This window comes from Sparassis crispa, assembly GCF_003851025.1.
Source record: "Sparassis crispa DNA, contig_000017F, whole genome shotgun sequence".
In the NCBI taxonomy this organism is placed as follows: Eukaryota; Fungi; Basidiomycota; class Agaricomycetes; order Polyporales; family Sparassidaceae; genus Sparassis; species Sparassis crispa.
The window spans coordinates 99,622-112,534 of NW_020939764.1; the positions used below are offsets into that span (position 1 = coordinate 99,622).

The following is a 12,913-nucleotide window of genomic DNA, read 5'->3' on the forward strand; positions in this document are numbered from 1 at the left end:
TGCTTTTATGTTCACTTATATACATTTACTACTAGATCTGCGGGAGCAAGTGAGTTGTATTGTTTGTGTGCAGTCTCAAATCTTGGGAGGATATGGCAGCAGATCAAGAGGTGGTGGTGTTTGGTGCTGTGGGATCTGCGCTACACTTGTTGTAGTGATCGAGGATGATGAGTCCTGGCGCTATGTTCGGGCGCTTATATTCACTACGAGTCACTTTGACTCGTGCATGCAGGCAGGCAAGTTGTAATTGATGCAACAACCAGTTGGTCTGCACACCGAGCATCTCCTGCCATTAGTCGTCGCGTTCACTCAACGAGACTATCCAATCATCGCGATAATTTCTGAAATTGCCCAGAAATGGAGGAGATTCCTTCCGAATCTTTGATGCGCTCCCTCTGTACGGCGCAAGAGCTGGTGTCGAAATTGCTCAATGCCGGGAGTCGTGAAAGGTAGTCCCCATCGTTGTTCGATCGTGCCCTCATACTGATGGTAATGCACTTGTATACACTACCGTGTATAGCCTTGATATAGTGAGTCGTTATGTTTCCTGTGCCACGTATCGGAGCGGAATCCCTGACCATATAACACCAGTTGCACTCCCTCGAGGATATTCTTGTCCCTACATTGTCGACAGTCCGGTGTTCGATCAACTCCTTTTGTCCCATAAACCATTGTCCCGATGACATCCTCGGCCTCATCTTCCAGTATTCTGTCGCTCTGATCGACGACACCGCTGACGAGTTCCAGTGGCCATTCTCCTCATTCCGACCTTCGAGTAAACTGATTGACCTGACGCATATTTGCCGACGGTGGCGTATTCTGGCGTTGAACCTACCCCTTCTTTGGACACATATCGGCGATCGCTCCAGCGATCCCTTACTTCGTGCAGTTTCCACATTTTTGCAACGCTCCAGAATGGCACCTCTGAAATTCCATATCCGAGGCAAGCGTCATATTAACATCAGGTCGGATTCGTTCAAATTGAATCTATCACGCATGGAGGAGCTTCATGTGGATTATATCTCGGACCTCTTTGGCTTGTAAAATTCTGCTCCAGCTCTCAAAGTCTTAACATTAGATTCTGTTCTAAGATCTGTTGAGCAGATGCTATTCCATTCAAATACACCATTGCTGAAAGCACTGACGATGCATTCCATGACATGGTTTCCCAAAAATCCCCTCCCCAGCCTCACCCACCTTTGTTTCTACAGTATCAAACCCATGTACACTCTGCGGTTGTCGGGTCTGGCGGATTTTTTGCGTGCTTGTCCTGGTTTGGTGGAACTCATCGTTGCGAACGCATCTCTCATTCTCCCTGCCGTTGATCATCCTCCGGTCACGTTGAAACACCTGCAGAGGCTCAGTATCGGAGAGATGTGTAATGATGTTCTCAGCTGGTTTCTGGAACACATCGAGACCCACAGTGCATTATCCACTCGAATATTCGGTCTTAAATATGATCCCGACAAGCCCCTCCCCGACATAGCACTTCTTAACGGCTCAACATTGTTGCATGTCGGAGCATCTTCCTCTATTCTGCTTGTCACCGCCGCGGATTCTTCATCTGGCGTTCGCATCGAATGCGAGATACCACGGGCGCCCATCCTGTATAAGGGCCCCGGTGTATTTCCTTGGGCGTCATGGCCACTCGTTACTATCACGGAGCTTCACATCACCGATTCCAGGGAGGTTTCAGAATGCGCAGGTCTATACGCCCTATTCTGCGCGCTCTCGTCTCTGTCAATATTGGTATACAACGGCGGAGGCATTTTTCGCCTAAGGGGTGTTCTCAGTTCACTATCCCGCACCCTCAGCACACCCACACCCCACCCGCCATGCCCCTCTCTCAGCACATTGTGGGTCCACATGAATTCAGAGTCGTACGCGGTTTGCGACGCACTTGCAGAATTTGTCGCCACTCGAGCGGGCCTTGGATATCCTCTCCACAATGTCATCGTGGAATACGATGACCCGGACATGTTGAACAAGGGCGTCCTGCCTGGTTTAGACCTGATCAAGCACGTCCAGTCGGTCCAGTACAGACAGTCGAGCGGTGCGACATCCACCGTGCGCTGGCCTGCGGCGGCGTGCAATGGGGGTACGCACAAGTTCTGGCCATCCTGGTAGGATCACTGAGCTACGAGAGGAACAATTGCTCTTCCGATGCTACGGATTCAGACATTTGATCGCATTGGACACTACTGCGAACGGGAGATATCGGACCTGCGTCTGAAATTTAACACTTTCGGTGTATGCTCTGTCCCTGATCGTTGTACTCACTTTATACCGGGTGGTTCAAAGGTGCCATCTAGTAGGTTTATTTCACGCACAGTATGACTGTTTTACAGAATTTTTCGAAAGCTCTAGAAACCGGTCTTCGAGTACCTATGCAGTAAACACTAGAAATTCCCAAAAATCAGTACGATACACCACAGCTCTTCAGTAAAGTCCACCCTCATGTCCGAGACTCCTTCATGTGTCCCGTATGCCCTTCCGGTCAGTCTTTGACCCAAAGCAGCGTTCAATCGGCTTGAAGATGTGCGTGAAAGTTCAGCCGTGGCCAGGCGGAAAATCGCTCTTAGGTCGACCTGCGTTGAGCGAATTTGGCGATGTTTTAAATAGGATATATGCAAGAGTCAACTTTCTGGGCTACACTCAGGCTGTATACTTGAGAAGAATGCTGACTCTTGTTGTCTCGCTTCTAGTGCTAGTGAGTCCCTGCACCTAGTCGTACATGTGAAGGTGAACCCGCCCATGTTCCTCAGGCTAGATAATAAACAAATCAAAACGACGCCAGATATCTAAAGCAGGCAGTAAGGGCCCGGAGACGTCGAACAGGCCCGATGATCAGCACGTCGACGCTTGCCTGTGTGTGTTCCGATGAACACGACCCTTGAATATTGAATATTGAATATTTGAACGCCACCTTTGCCTCGGGATCTGCAAGTACGCGCCATGACCAGCGCTTATACGGGCCACGGCAGGCACTGTGGCTGCATCATGCATGCAACGCTATCAGCCGCGGCAGTATTGTTCGCAGGAGTCTCCTGCAATCAGCCGTCGTGTTCGCTCGGCAAGCATACGCAATTGTTGCCATAATTTCTGAAAATTTCGACAAATGGAGCATATCCCTTCCTTGACACGCGCCCTGTGCACGGCACAATCGCTCGTATCGAAATTGCGCAAGACTGGTGGACATGAAAGGTAGCTCTCACTACTGTTCAATCGTATCTTCGTACTGAATTCAACTCGTCTGTATGCACCACCTATAGCCTTGATACGGTGAGCCTTAGTGTTCTCTTCCGTGCTTTAACGGGATCTCACCGTGTTGTTTTGGTCGATAGTTGTACACTCTCGAAGAAGTTCTCGCCTCCACTCTCTCCACTGTCCGCAGTTCAATTAATATTTTTTCTCCCATAAACCAATGTCCCAACGACGTCCTCAGTATCATCTTCCAATATGCTGTAGCTCTTATCAACGAGTCGGCTGGCGAGTTCCAGTGGCCATTCTCCTCACTTCGATCTTCCCCTAGACTGATCGATTTGACGCATGTTTGCCGTCGGTGGCGCGTGCTGTTGTTAGATCGACCTCTTCTTTGGACGCATATCGGCGATCACCTTGGCAGTGATCCTCTACTTCGTGCTGCTCCGACATTTCTGGAGCGATCCCGAGAGGCATCTCTAAAGCTCCATGTCCGAGTCATGTCAGCGCGTCAAATGCAAACGATATCTCATTTTTTCGAGTCAAATTTATCTCGCATCGAGGAGCTTCATGTGAAGCACACCCCCGACCTCTTTGGCCTGCACCATTCTGCCCCGGCTCTCAAGGTCCTGACAATGGAGTCTGTTCAAAAATCTCCTGGGCAGACGGTATTTGCTGGCGATGTTCCACTGCTCAGAGCGCTGACGATGCAATCGATGTCGTGGTTTCCCAAAAATCCTCTCCCCAGTCTCACACATCTCTGCATCTACTCAAAGAAAGCGCCAGGCACAAATCACGGCGGGTTTCAACACTATATAACGTCGCTGTTGTCAGGCCTGGCAGATTTTTTGGATGCGTGTCCCGGGCTGGAGGAGCTTATCGTTTCAGACGCGCCTCTCTTAGTAGTACCTTCTACTAGTGATCGTCCCCCGGTCACGTTGAAGCACCTGCGCAGACTTAGTATCGGAGAGATGCCTATTGGTGTGCTCAGCTGGTTTCTCACTCACATTAAATCCCATGATGAGTTATCCACTCGAATCTTCGGTCTTCGATGTGATGGTCCGTCTAGCACATTGTCTCTCCCCAACATACCACCTCTGAATGGTTCAACAATTTTACACGTGGGGACTTCTTCCCCCTTCGTTCTAGTTGTCACCGCCACAGATTCCTCAGCCGCCGTTCGCATTGAATGCGGGATACCGCGGTTGCGCAAGCTTCATACGGTCCCCGACGGTATACTTCCATGGGCTTCATGGCCACTCTCTACCATCACGGAGCTCCATGTCACCGGTTCCAAGTGCGTCTCCGACTTTGGAGGCCTACCCACTCTATTCCGCGCCCTCCCATCTCTATCAGTATTTACGTACGTGGGGGGCCTGAACCGGCTCAGATTCATTCTCAGCGCACTAACCAATGCCCTCTCCCCCTTTGCAACCTATCCGCTCCCTTGCCCCTCTCTGGCTACGTTGCAGATCTGCTTCGACTCGGAGTCGTACATGATTTGCGAAGCGCTGGCCGAGTTTGCAGCGACACGAGCACGCGCTGGGTGTCCCCTCCGCGATGTGGTCATTCAATGCAATGACCCAGGTGCGATTGATGATGGCATCTTGCCAGGTTTCAATCTGATCAAGCACGTCCAGTCCGTCCAGTACGGGCAGTCGCGCGGAGTGACGCCCGCGGTGCGTTGGCCTGCTGCAGCGTGCATGGGGAATACACACATGTTCTGGCCGCTCTGGCAGTGGTAGCGCAAGAGCTCTTTCGAGGCGAGGCGACAGATGTGTAGCAACATTGGACACTGCTACGAACGAATGATTTAGGATATGGATATTTAATTGCGCGCTTTTGGGCATCCGCATCGTTATGCTTGACGCGCTCTTATATTTTGCACGAGGTAGTACTACACATGTACAATTATTTAGTGGATGTGCCTTCACGGCAATCAGTATGGCGAAGACCCTTCACAGAAACAGACAGGACAGCATACATCGTCGGACAGCACGCCGCTGGGCGACGATAGTGATATGATGGCGCGAGGATGCGTCCCACATCCGCATGGTCCTGGCGCACCACCAATGTTCGTGCGTGCGACTACACTGAGGCAGTTCTGCTGACCTTGAAGGGCCTGCAATCATCACCTCAGGTAGACTGACTTGCTCCGAGATCCTTCGTCCGGTTTTGCCAGACATCCAAATATATGGTCATCGAGGTCGTCAGGAGAGAGAAGCTGCAGATGACGATGAGCACGCTCTTGTGTTCTGCCAGGAACGACCACGAAGGCATCACCGTCTACTACATTCCCAGACTAGAGACGTAGTCCGGCTAAAATAGCGATGGTAATCAAGACATCATTCAGGCGAAAACCGAGTACCCTCAGCCTGCGCTAAAAGTATCCCCCGATCAGGGAGGCACAAGCTAGACTGTGTGTTTGAAGCACGAAAACAATCAGAGTCGGGCAATAAGCGAACCTACGCAGGGATAGGAGTGGGGGAACCGCGAGACCGAGAAAACGAAAGCATTGCACAATGTCCCAGTTGTCAGGGCAAAATTATCGAACGACTTGAGAAGAAACACTTCCCAGCTGGAATGCAGCGCAAGCATGATGGTGTATATACAGGTGTCGTCAGTAGAGTAGTCCTGCCGTTTTCAATTTGCCCGATCCTTGTCAGGATTGAATATTGAGCATCGCAAGGGCGACATTCCAAGGAGGACCCATTCCGTTGGGCGCAATGAGGCTCGAGTGCAAACGACCGCACCAGGAACTCTGGTAGACACGAAGCTTGTAGCAGATTATAGGCTTCAGGATTTGTCGACCGTCTGGAGTATATTCTAGCTGCAAAGTGCAAGTAGGCAGAGTTTGGCTACGGTTTGGCTCGTTGCATATTGCTGAAGGACCCCGGCATATCCTCCAATATGTCCGATCTGAATGCGGGTAGAAGTGGCCCTCAAAAAAGGGCCGACCTTCGGGCAAAAGCGCTTGTCGATCCTGACGTCATGACGCGCATTTCGGGCCATCCAATTCCATATGCGGATTTGGGTCAAAAAGTGTGCAGGTAAAAAGGCCAAAATTTGGCGATTTTGGATCTAACATCTTGGAGGATATTATTCCAGGGTCCTACCAGGCCCCGTCCCACCGCTGCGGGAGTGAAGGAGGGGCGATATACGAAGTAATATTCGAGGCTTTATCCTAAGAATTCGCGCCACTCCGCGTTCGAAGTTAGAGGTCGTCCAAGCGGAAAATTGTATATATTTGGCCGACATGACATCTGAAATCAGCAATATGTTCTGTCCTCGAGTCCATCATCATGATCACAGACGTTGCGTGCTGCGTTTACTGTCTTTCTCTTGCACGTATATCTCCTAGATGCCTCAACGAAACCTTCTCAGCGTATACGTTATGTCTTCGTTAGCTCGTTCCCAACTGGAAATGAGCGTGTCCAGACCATCAGCGCCTCACCTTGGGTGATCTGCGGCCTGCGACGATCCTCGAAGCAACGTCTGGATGAAATGGATACGGTTGAATGGTTTTGAAATCGTGTAGGTGGCGGGGATATGGACAAAGTGCGTCGATATTTTGATATTGACGCGCTTTGTCCCTCCCGCATTGTCTTCTGATGTGGCGTCGTCTTTGTCTCCGACACCAACCAAACCCCGTATAAAGACCTCCATCCCGCTGCCTCCATATCTTCATGCACTTTCGACCCATACACATCAGTCTCCACGCACTCTGCCATGTCCACGAGCATCGAACAAGCGATCTGCACCCTCGTGCGCCAGAACAAACCACTCGACATCATAAATGTGCTCACAGCATACCTGCACATCGTCGGGTACATCGAAGGTGCGGATCTCACGGGCGTGCGTCTCGTCCCCGACGCAATCATCGCCTTCGAACATGCGCTCGACAAGCAGCCCGTGCCCCGTGTCCGCTCGCCACGGGCCACGGCGCCGTTCACTGAGCGGCCGTATGCGGTGGAGATCGCGGAACTGAGGAAACAGTATTGGACAGAGATGATGGATATAGGCGGGTTTTCGCGATGTACGTGCGCGGCTTGCGGGCACCGATTCACGTATGTCCCTGAGGAGATGATAGGGGAAAACGATGCGGTTCCGCGGCAGAAACGCGTCGGTGGCTTGCGCCGTAAGTAGCGTCCTTATTTGTACCGTGTTCAACCATTGACACCCTGCCAGGAAAGCCAAAGAGGAAGGGCATCTCAAAGAACAGCACTACCTCGTTTGATCCATACGGCCCTTCGTCTAGCAGGGCAGTCGCCTGTTGAACCTTTTGTAGCATTTATGCGATGTGGATAATCTAATACGCGATAATTTTACAGTCTTGAACACTATCGTGTATTTGGACAATAGACGTGCTTCAACATGATATACCCTCGCAAGGCCTTCAGTAGCATGTAATATTCAAAGCCACTCGTTCTCCATCGTCACCTCCCTCACGTTCTCGCACTTGATGGCGTTGAACGTGGCCTACTCAAACATGCGTATGACCACGCCGGCGCGCAGGTAACAGCGGTGGCACTCGAGATGGGAGCCGAGGCGTGCGGGCACCGGCACCCAAAACCGTATATGCCAGACCCCGCCGGACACATTATAAAGGCACGTTATGCTGCCATTCGGGCTCCGTCCGCAACAATCTATCCGCGTGAACACCTGCTACTGCCGTAGCGTCCACCTGGTGCATGCCACGGCGTACAGGATGCATATGTGCGCGGGAATCATGACCCGAAAATCGATCTGTAGCGTCTGCACAGATATGCAGCTGTAAGGTGACGCGGGGCCCGGTCGAGGATGCAAACCTGGAAGGCTATCCGTATACTTTTCCGCAGAGAAAGGTGGGTTGTGAGCTTGAACTGCGAAGCGTGGGTCGTCGGTTCTCTCAGAAGATGAAGATCCCTCCCTGGTCATTCTTGGTGATCTGATCCTATTAATCCTGCGCATCCAAGTCCAGCGGTCTATCTACATGCCCTGCTCTATAAAAACAAAATTGTAGATACTAACTGACAAAAAACTGAACTCGCCGCGCTCCGTAGATAACAAGGTGCCCACAGCAGCGTCCTGGTCATAGCACGGCGTACAGACAACTTTTTACGTAGGACGGAACACGAACACTTTTTCGTCGCATTGGAGGGTAACTGCGGTGAACTCCAGGTCTGCGTCGTTAATCTTCTGGTTTTCATCCGGACTGCATATCTGACAGACCACCTCGGCGTGCACATGGAACTCGAGGGCTCCTCCGAGTCGGCGATCGAGCAGCCCGACTGGCACTTCCACGGCAATCGTAGTCTCTGACGTCTGTTTCAACTGCGGTTTCAATGTCTGCCGTCTCAGCATAGCCAGCTTCGACATCTGCAGTTTCAACGTCTGCAACATCGGTAGCTTCGAAGTCTGCGGCTTCAACACGTGCGGCTCCTGCGGGTACGTTTCGAAGGTCCAGATCCCGATAGTGACACGAAATTCTGGCTCCGGCCTCGGGTCTGACTCAACGGTGCGAAAGTCCACCCGTTTTACGTCTGCCATTAATTGGCCCGCCGACTCGTAGTAGATTTCGAAGTTTGGGGGGAACACAACTCGCTCGCAGTCGATGTAGAGCAACCATTGACATCTGACGGTCTTTCTACAGCATCCGGTTGTTAATCTCTGGAAGGAATAGAGTTAGAAAGAGGGTGCTTACTTAGACAGAGAATTCGATATTATCTCTCCACAAGGATATATCTTCAACTTCATGCCTAAGTCAGCATCTGGACTTGCCTGCGGCATAACGGATGAATATTTCCCCGCTATGACTCGGATATATGTGTATAAGCGGAGCGATTGACCGCAGATCTGAGCGCACGGAATGCGAAAACGGACGAGAGAGTAGAACTGAGCGATGAACAGTGAACGCAGGGCGCAACGAGGTTATATAGACGTATCCCGCAAAGCAACCATTTGAACGGCATACAGCGAGAACAGCGGCCACTGAGGACCCGAAGTTGAAGCAGCATGGCCAAAGCATCGGGCAATACAAATGCCCAAGAAGCGCATTGTTCTGACTTGCATTGAATCGAACAACGGAAAACGACGCTTCTCTCGGGGCGTTGCAACGAGCACCTGCCTGATGCCAGTGCTTGCTAAGCGCAACATACATAGAACGGACGCTTGGCGATGTCAGATTAGAGGACAAAGCAAGCTTTGCAGATCCGCAGTACTGTAGCCTAGTGCGTTACCGGCAGTTTCTAAATGGACTGTGTCAGCTCTAAGTTTGCCAAAGGTTTGACAATGATGAGTAAACTTTCTATGTCTTGAGAAATGTAAAGAAGGGCAATAGTAGAGTCCAGCTCAGCTTGGATTCCATACTACTATCAGAGTCCGTGCAAAGTGACTCCAGCTAGTACGAGTCGGTGGCTGTAACAAGCGCTCAGATACGATCTCAGTGGCCATCTGCTCAAGCCGTTGGGGATTCAAGCAAAATAGTATGATTCAAGCACGAGTACTATTCGACCGTTATTACATATTGACAAAGCATTCTATGTAGAATCCGAAAGACCAACGAAAGACCTATCCAACCCGCACAACACGCAAACCCGGCATCAATTCGCGCGCTTGCAGGTTTTCAAGTGTAAACTCCAACTTCTCGCACAAGGATTTCGCCTTCAGGCGAGTTTGGAGGTCTATAGTTGCACACAGTCTGAAGACGCGACCTCCTGAACGGGAGATCAAATTCATCGGCACCGCTACAACGAAGTCGAGCATTAACATCACAGTGTTATCTTGCTCGTCGGGGAGGCCGTACGAGCACCGCTGCATGCTAATTCCTTGAGGTGCGTGGATCGGGGTAAAAATTGGCCTCTTATCCAATATCACAGCGTGATAGTGAGCGGAGAACTCGGGTTCTTTCCTTGGGTCGATGGGAACTACGATCAAGTCGATATCGATGTTTTCGATGTAATCCACCATCAGACAGAGGATCGATCTGGAGGAGTCAAACGTCGTTTTGCCATCAGGTGTGTAGACAATCCGGAGCCGCCAGGGGTATTCATGAACATGGCTACATTGAAAGAGTAACACTCAATCAAGGTAAACAAACTCGATGGCGATGGAACTTACTTGTAAGGAAGATCCCATATAGTCCTATCTTCGTCACGGAGACCAATGTCCACCGAGATCCTCGACAAGAAATCCTCAGCAGGCTTGTCTGAGTCATCTTCCAGGCTCGAAGGGCATGCCGAATCTGATTGGAATGTATCAACGGGGGAATCTTTGTGGCAGGTTGTCAGCTGAGTCGATTCCATGTTGGTCGGAATGAGCGGAGAGAGTAAGCAGAAAGTGAACTGAGCGGAGGAGGAATATTGCGATTATAACGTGGCCAGGAATGCGCACAAACTGCTGTGGAAATCGGCACTGCAAAGAACCCCGATGGTGGCGAGGCCTGAAAGTACAAAACACAATCAAACATCGTGGTCTCAACGAGGCCTTGAAAGGCATCTAGAACCCGTTTTTTGCAAAACCGATGACATAGGCACTACAGCTTTGATTTTCTGGGTTCGTTACTTTGAGACCCTGACTTCACTGCGGCATCGACTGCGCCTCGAAGCCTTGTACTCGTTTGTGGCGAGTATTCACCGTGTACCAGAGTCCAGAGTTTGCCAACTGATAGTAGAATCATTGTAAATCTGTGTCTTGTACGGGGTAAAACATTGACAACTCATTGGAAAAGCAGAAGCCACACTGGCACGCGGGCCGCCGGGCGAAACGCATCACGTGCAAATACCACGCGTGTGTGGCACTCCCGCTTGCGCACACGGAAAGTCAATCAGGAGGTCGCTCAGACAAGGAAAACGCCTTGCGAACGTTGATAAATAGCAATTGTACAGATTGACAACATGAAGAACAAGACGACAAGCGGGCCACCCGAGATCGTGACTTTCAAGTTTCAACGTGGCTGATCAGCTTGGCCAGCTGCAAGTGCTCCATCACGACTTCCACTGTACTCTCGCAGATAGCTTCAGCCTCTGACTCAGGACCTTCGCAAGTCTCCAGTCGGAGTCGCGCTTTTACGCGGAACTTCCGGCACGGGCATTTGATGAACAGCCCCATCGGGATGGGCACCCAGAATTGTAGCAGCCACATGAGCCCGGCAGTGCGGGATCCGAGTTTGGCAGAGTGTCGGTATAGCGTGACGTCCCAGCAAGGACGACATGATTCCGACGGAGAGGTGGAGATGCCAAAGGAGCTGGTGTAAGTGGGGACGGAAGGCGAGAGGATCTCCGCGAAGCATTTCGATGGTGGTGAGCCGCTACAAATGTTGGCCGAGGAATGGGTAGATTTCGTGGGATGGGTATGTGCAGGAAAATTAAGGCGAGAGGGAAGAACGAGTCAAGACGCACGCCATGTCCGACGCTGATGAAATGCGCGTAGGTCTCACACGTGGGCATCAGCCCCCGTCGTGTTTTGTTTCCGTAGCGCTGATCGCCGAGGACGACTGTACCGAGAACTATCAGCCCGTCGTCCATTCACACTAGCCACTGCTATCCTGCTCCAGCCGACACATCCCAGTCGAGGCAGTGGACATGCGCGGTTGCCTTCAAATGAACTGCGACTTTTCATCCGTTGCACTGGCATCTGTACCGTTGCAGGGCCGCTGGCGAGCTCATGCCGGGAACCGGCGGCCCTTTAGAATCGAGAGAGCACCTAGAGTTCAATGTGATCAAGAGCTCTTTATATGGACTAGAGAAACCGCGGGTGCACAACACGCAGAAGAAATAAGTCCGAGAAGTTCAGGAGCAAACTTGACGCAACGTGGCTCGTCATCGACAGCGGAGTCTGTATCTGTACGGCCCTCGTTCCAAAATTCGGAATCGTAAGAAGCTAACAGGCTGCACATTCAGAGTCGCACGACGGAACGAAGGACTGGTCGGACAGAGATTCAACAAACCTCTTAAGTGCGACATCGAAGACTGCTTGACGTTCGTCGCCAGCATCCTCCGGGAAGAGCGTTGCCCAGTATAGACTAAATGAGTCTGCTATCGAGCTTGCGCGGGGCCTGCCGCGATGAGAATAAGTCAAGGATGCACCGTCGAACTCGCGCGGGCGCGATAGGCTAGAGGAGCCAAAACTGTGAGGCGTCCCAGGCAGCGTGAGGTCACAGCAGGAGCATCCATCCTGCGTATATGCTCCACTCCAAGCGACCCTCGGGCCTAACATGGATAAGAGCACGTTCAGCACAAGCCGCGGCAACGCGCTAGAGGAGGAGAGCGAGACGTAGTTACATCGGAGCATTGAAGAGTACGCCATCTAGACATCTAGATATTGACAACGGGCGAAGAACGAGGGATATGTCTCGCCGTGTCGCCAACAAGGTCGCGCCGGGCGCCGGATGAGAGGGAGGGGGTGATGATGGTCGGCCGCGAGCGCGTGCTGCTTCACGAGGAAGGTAGGATGGCCGCCCCTTGGTGCTCGCGGAATGCTCACCTCTTGATGCTTGTACAGTGAGCATCCGGTGATCCGTATAACGAGCATATGCACGGGGAGAACAGTACTGACACGACGTCTAATAGATGAGGTCGATGCACCAGCGTGTCTGGAAAGGACTTGAATCGGGGCGTGACACGTAATTTCGGGAACCTCGTTCAGGTCGCGTCCGATTTTTCTGTGTAACGTGGCTCGACCAAGTCCTCCTCACAGTCGAAGACAGAGGAGGCCTTTGTATGGTCTTCACAAG

At 51.6% G+C, this 12,913-nt stretch overlaps 6 protein-coding genes across 6 annotated transcripts; 4 read left to right on the plus strand and 2 right to left on the minus strand.

Moving 5' to 3' along the window:
• Nucleotides 1-357: 357 nt before the first annotated feature.
• SCP_1800370 (hypothetical protein) lies at nt 358-1,044 on the plus strand (the record flags this gene model as incomplete). The annotated part of the gene is made up of 3 exons (XM_027765127.1): nt 358-449; nt 521-530; nt 592-1,044. The coding sequence occupies 3 exons, from the start codon at nt 358-360 to the stop codon at nt 1,042-1,044; spliced, it is 555 nt and encodes a 184-aa protein (XP_027620928.1).
• Nucleotides 1,045-1,221: 177 nt separating this feature from the next.
• On the plus strand, nt 1,222-2,127 carry SCP_1800380 (hypothetical protein; the record flags this gene model as incomplete). The annotated part of the gene is made up of 1 exon (XM_027765128.1): nt 1,222-2,127. The coding sequence occupies one exon, from the start codon at nt 1,222-1,224 to the stop codon at nt 2,125-2,127; it is 906 nt and encodes a 301-aa protein (XP_027620929.1).
• Nucleotides 2,128-3,118: 991 nt separating this feature from the next.
• On the plus strand, nt 3,119-4,946 carry SCP_1800390 (hypothetical protein; the record flags this gene model as incomplete). The annotated part of the gene is made up of 3 exons (XM_027765129.1): nt 3,119-3,204; nt 3,273-3,282; nt 3,345-4,946. 3 exons carry the CDS (start codon nt 3,119-3,121, stop codon nt 4,944-4,946), a joined length of 1,698 nt encoding a protein of 565 aa, XP_027620930.1.
• Nucleotides 4,947-6,930: 1,984 nt separating this feature from the next.
• Nucleotides 6,931-7,478, plus strand: SCP_1800400 (hypothetical protein; the record flags this gene model as incomplete). The annotated part of the gene is made up of 2 exons (XM_027765130.1): nt 6,931-7,339; nt 7,390-7,478. 2 exons carry the CDS (start codon nt 6,931-6,933, stop codon nt 7,476-7,478), a joined length of 498 nt encoding a protein of 165 aa, XP_027620931.1.
• Nucleotides 7,479-8,298: 820 nt separating this feature from the next.
• On the minus strand, nt 8,299-8,970 carry SCP_1800410 (hypothetical protein; the record flags this gene model as incomplete). Its single annotated transcript, XM_027765131.1, has 2 exons — nt 8,299-8,827; nt 8,885-8,970. The coding sequence occupies 2 exons, from the start codon at nt 8,968-8,970 to the stop codon at nt 8,299-8,301; spliced, it is 615 nt and encodes a 204-aa protein (XP_027620932.1).
• Nucleotides 8,971-9,750: 780 nt separating this feature from the next.
• Nucleotides 9,751-10,484, minus strand: SCP_1800420 (hypothetical protein; the record flags this gene model as incomplete). Its single annotated transcript, XM_027765132.1, has 2 exons — nt 9,751-10,240; nt 10,300-10,484. The coding sequence occupies 2 exons, from the start codon at nt 10,482-10,484 to the stop codon at nt 9,751-9,753; spliced, it is 675 nt and encodes a 224-aa protein (XP_027620933.1).
• Between the last annotated feature and the right edge of the window lie 2,429 nt (nt 10,485-12,913).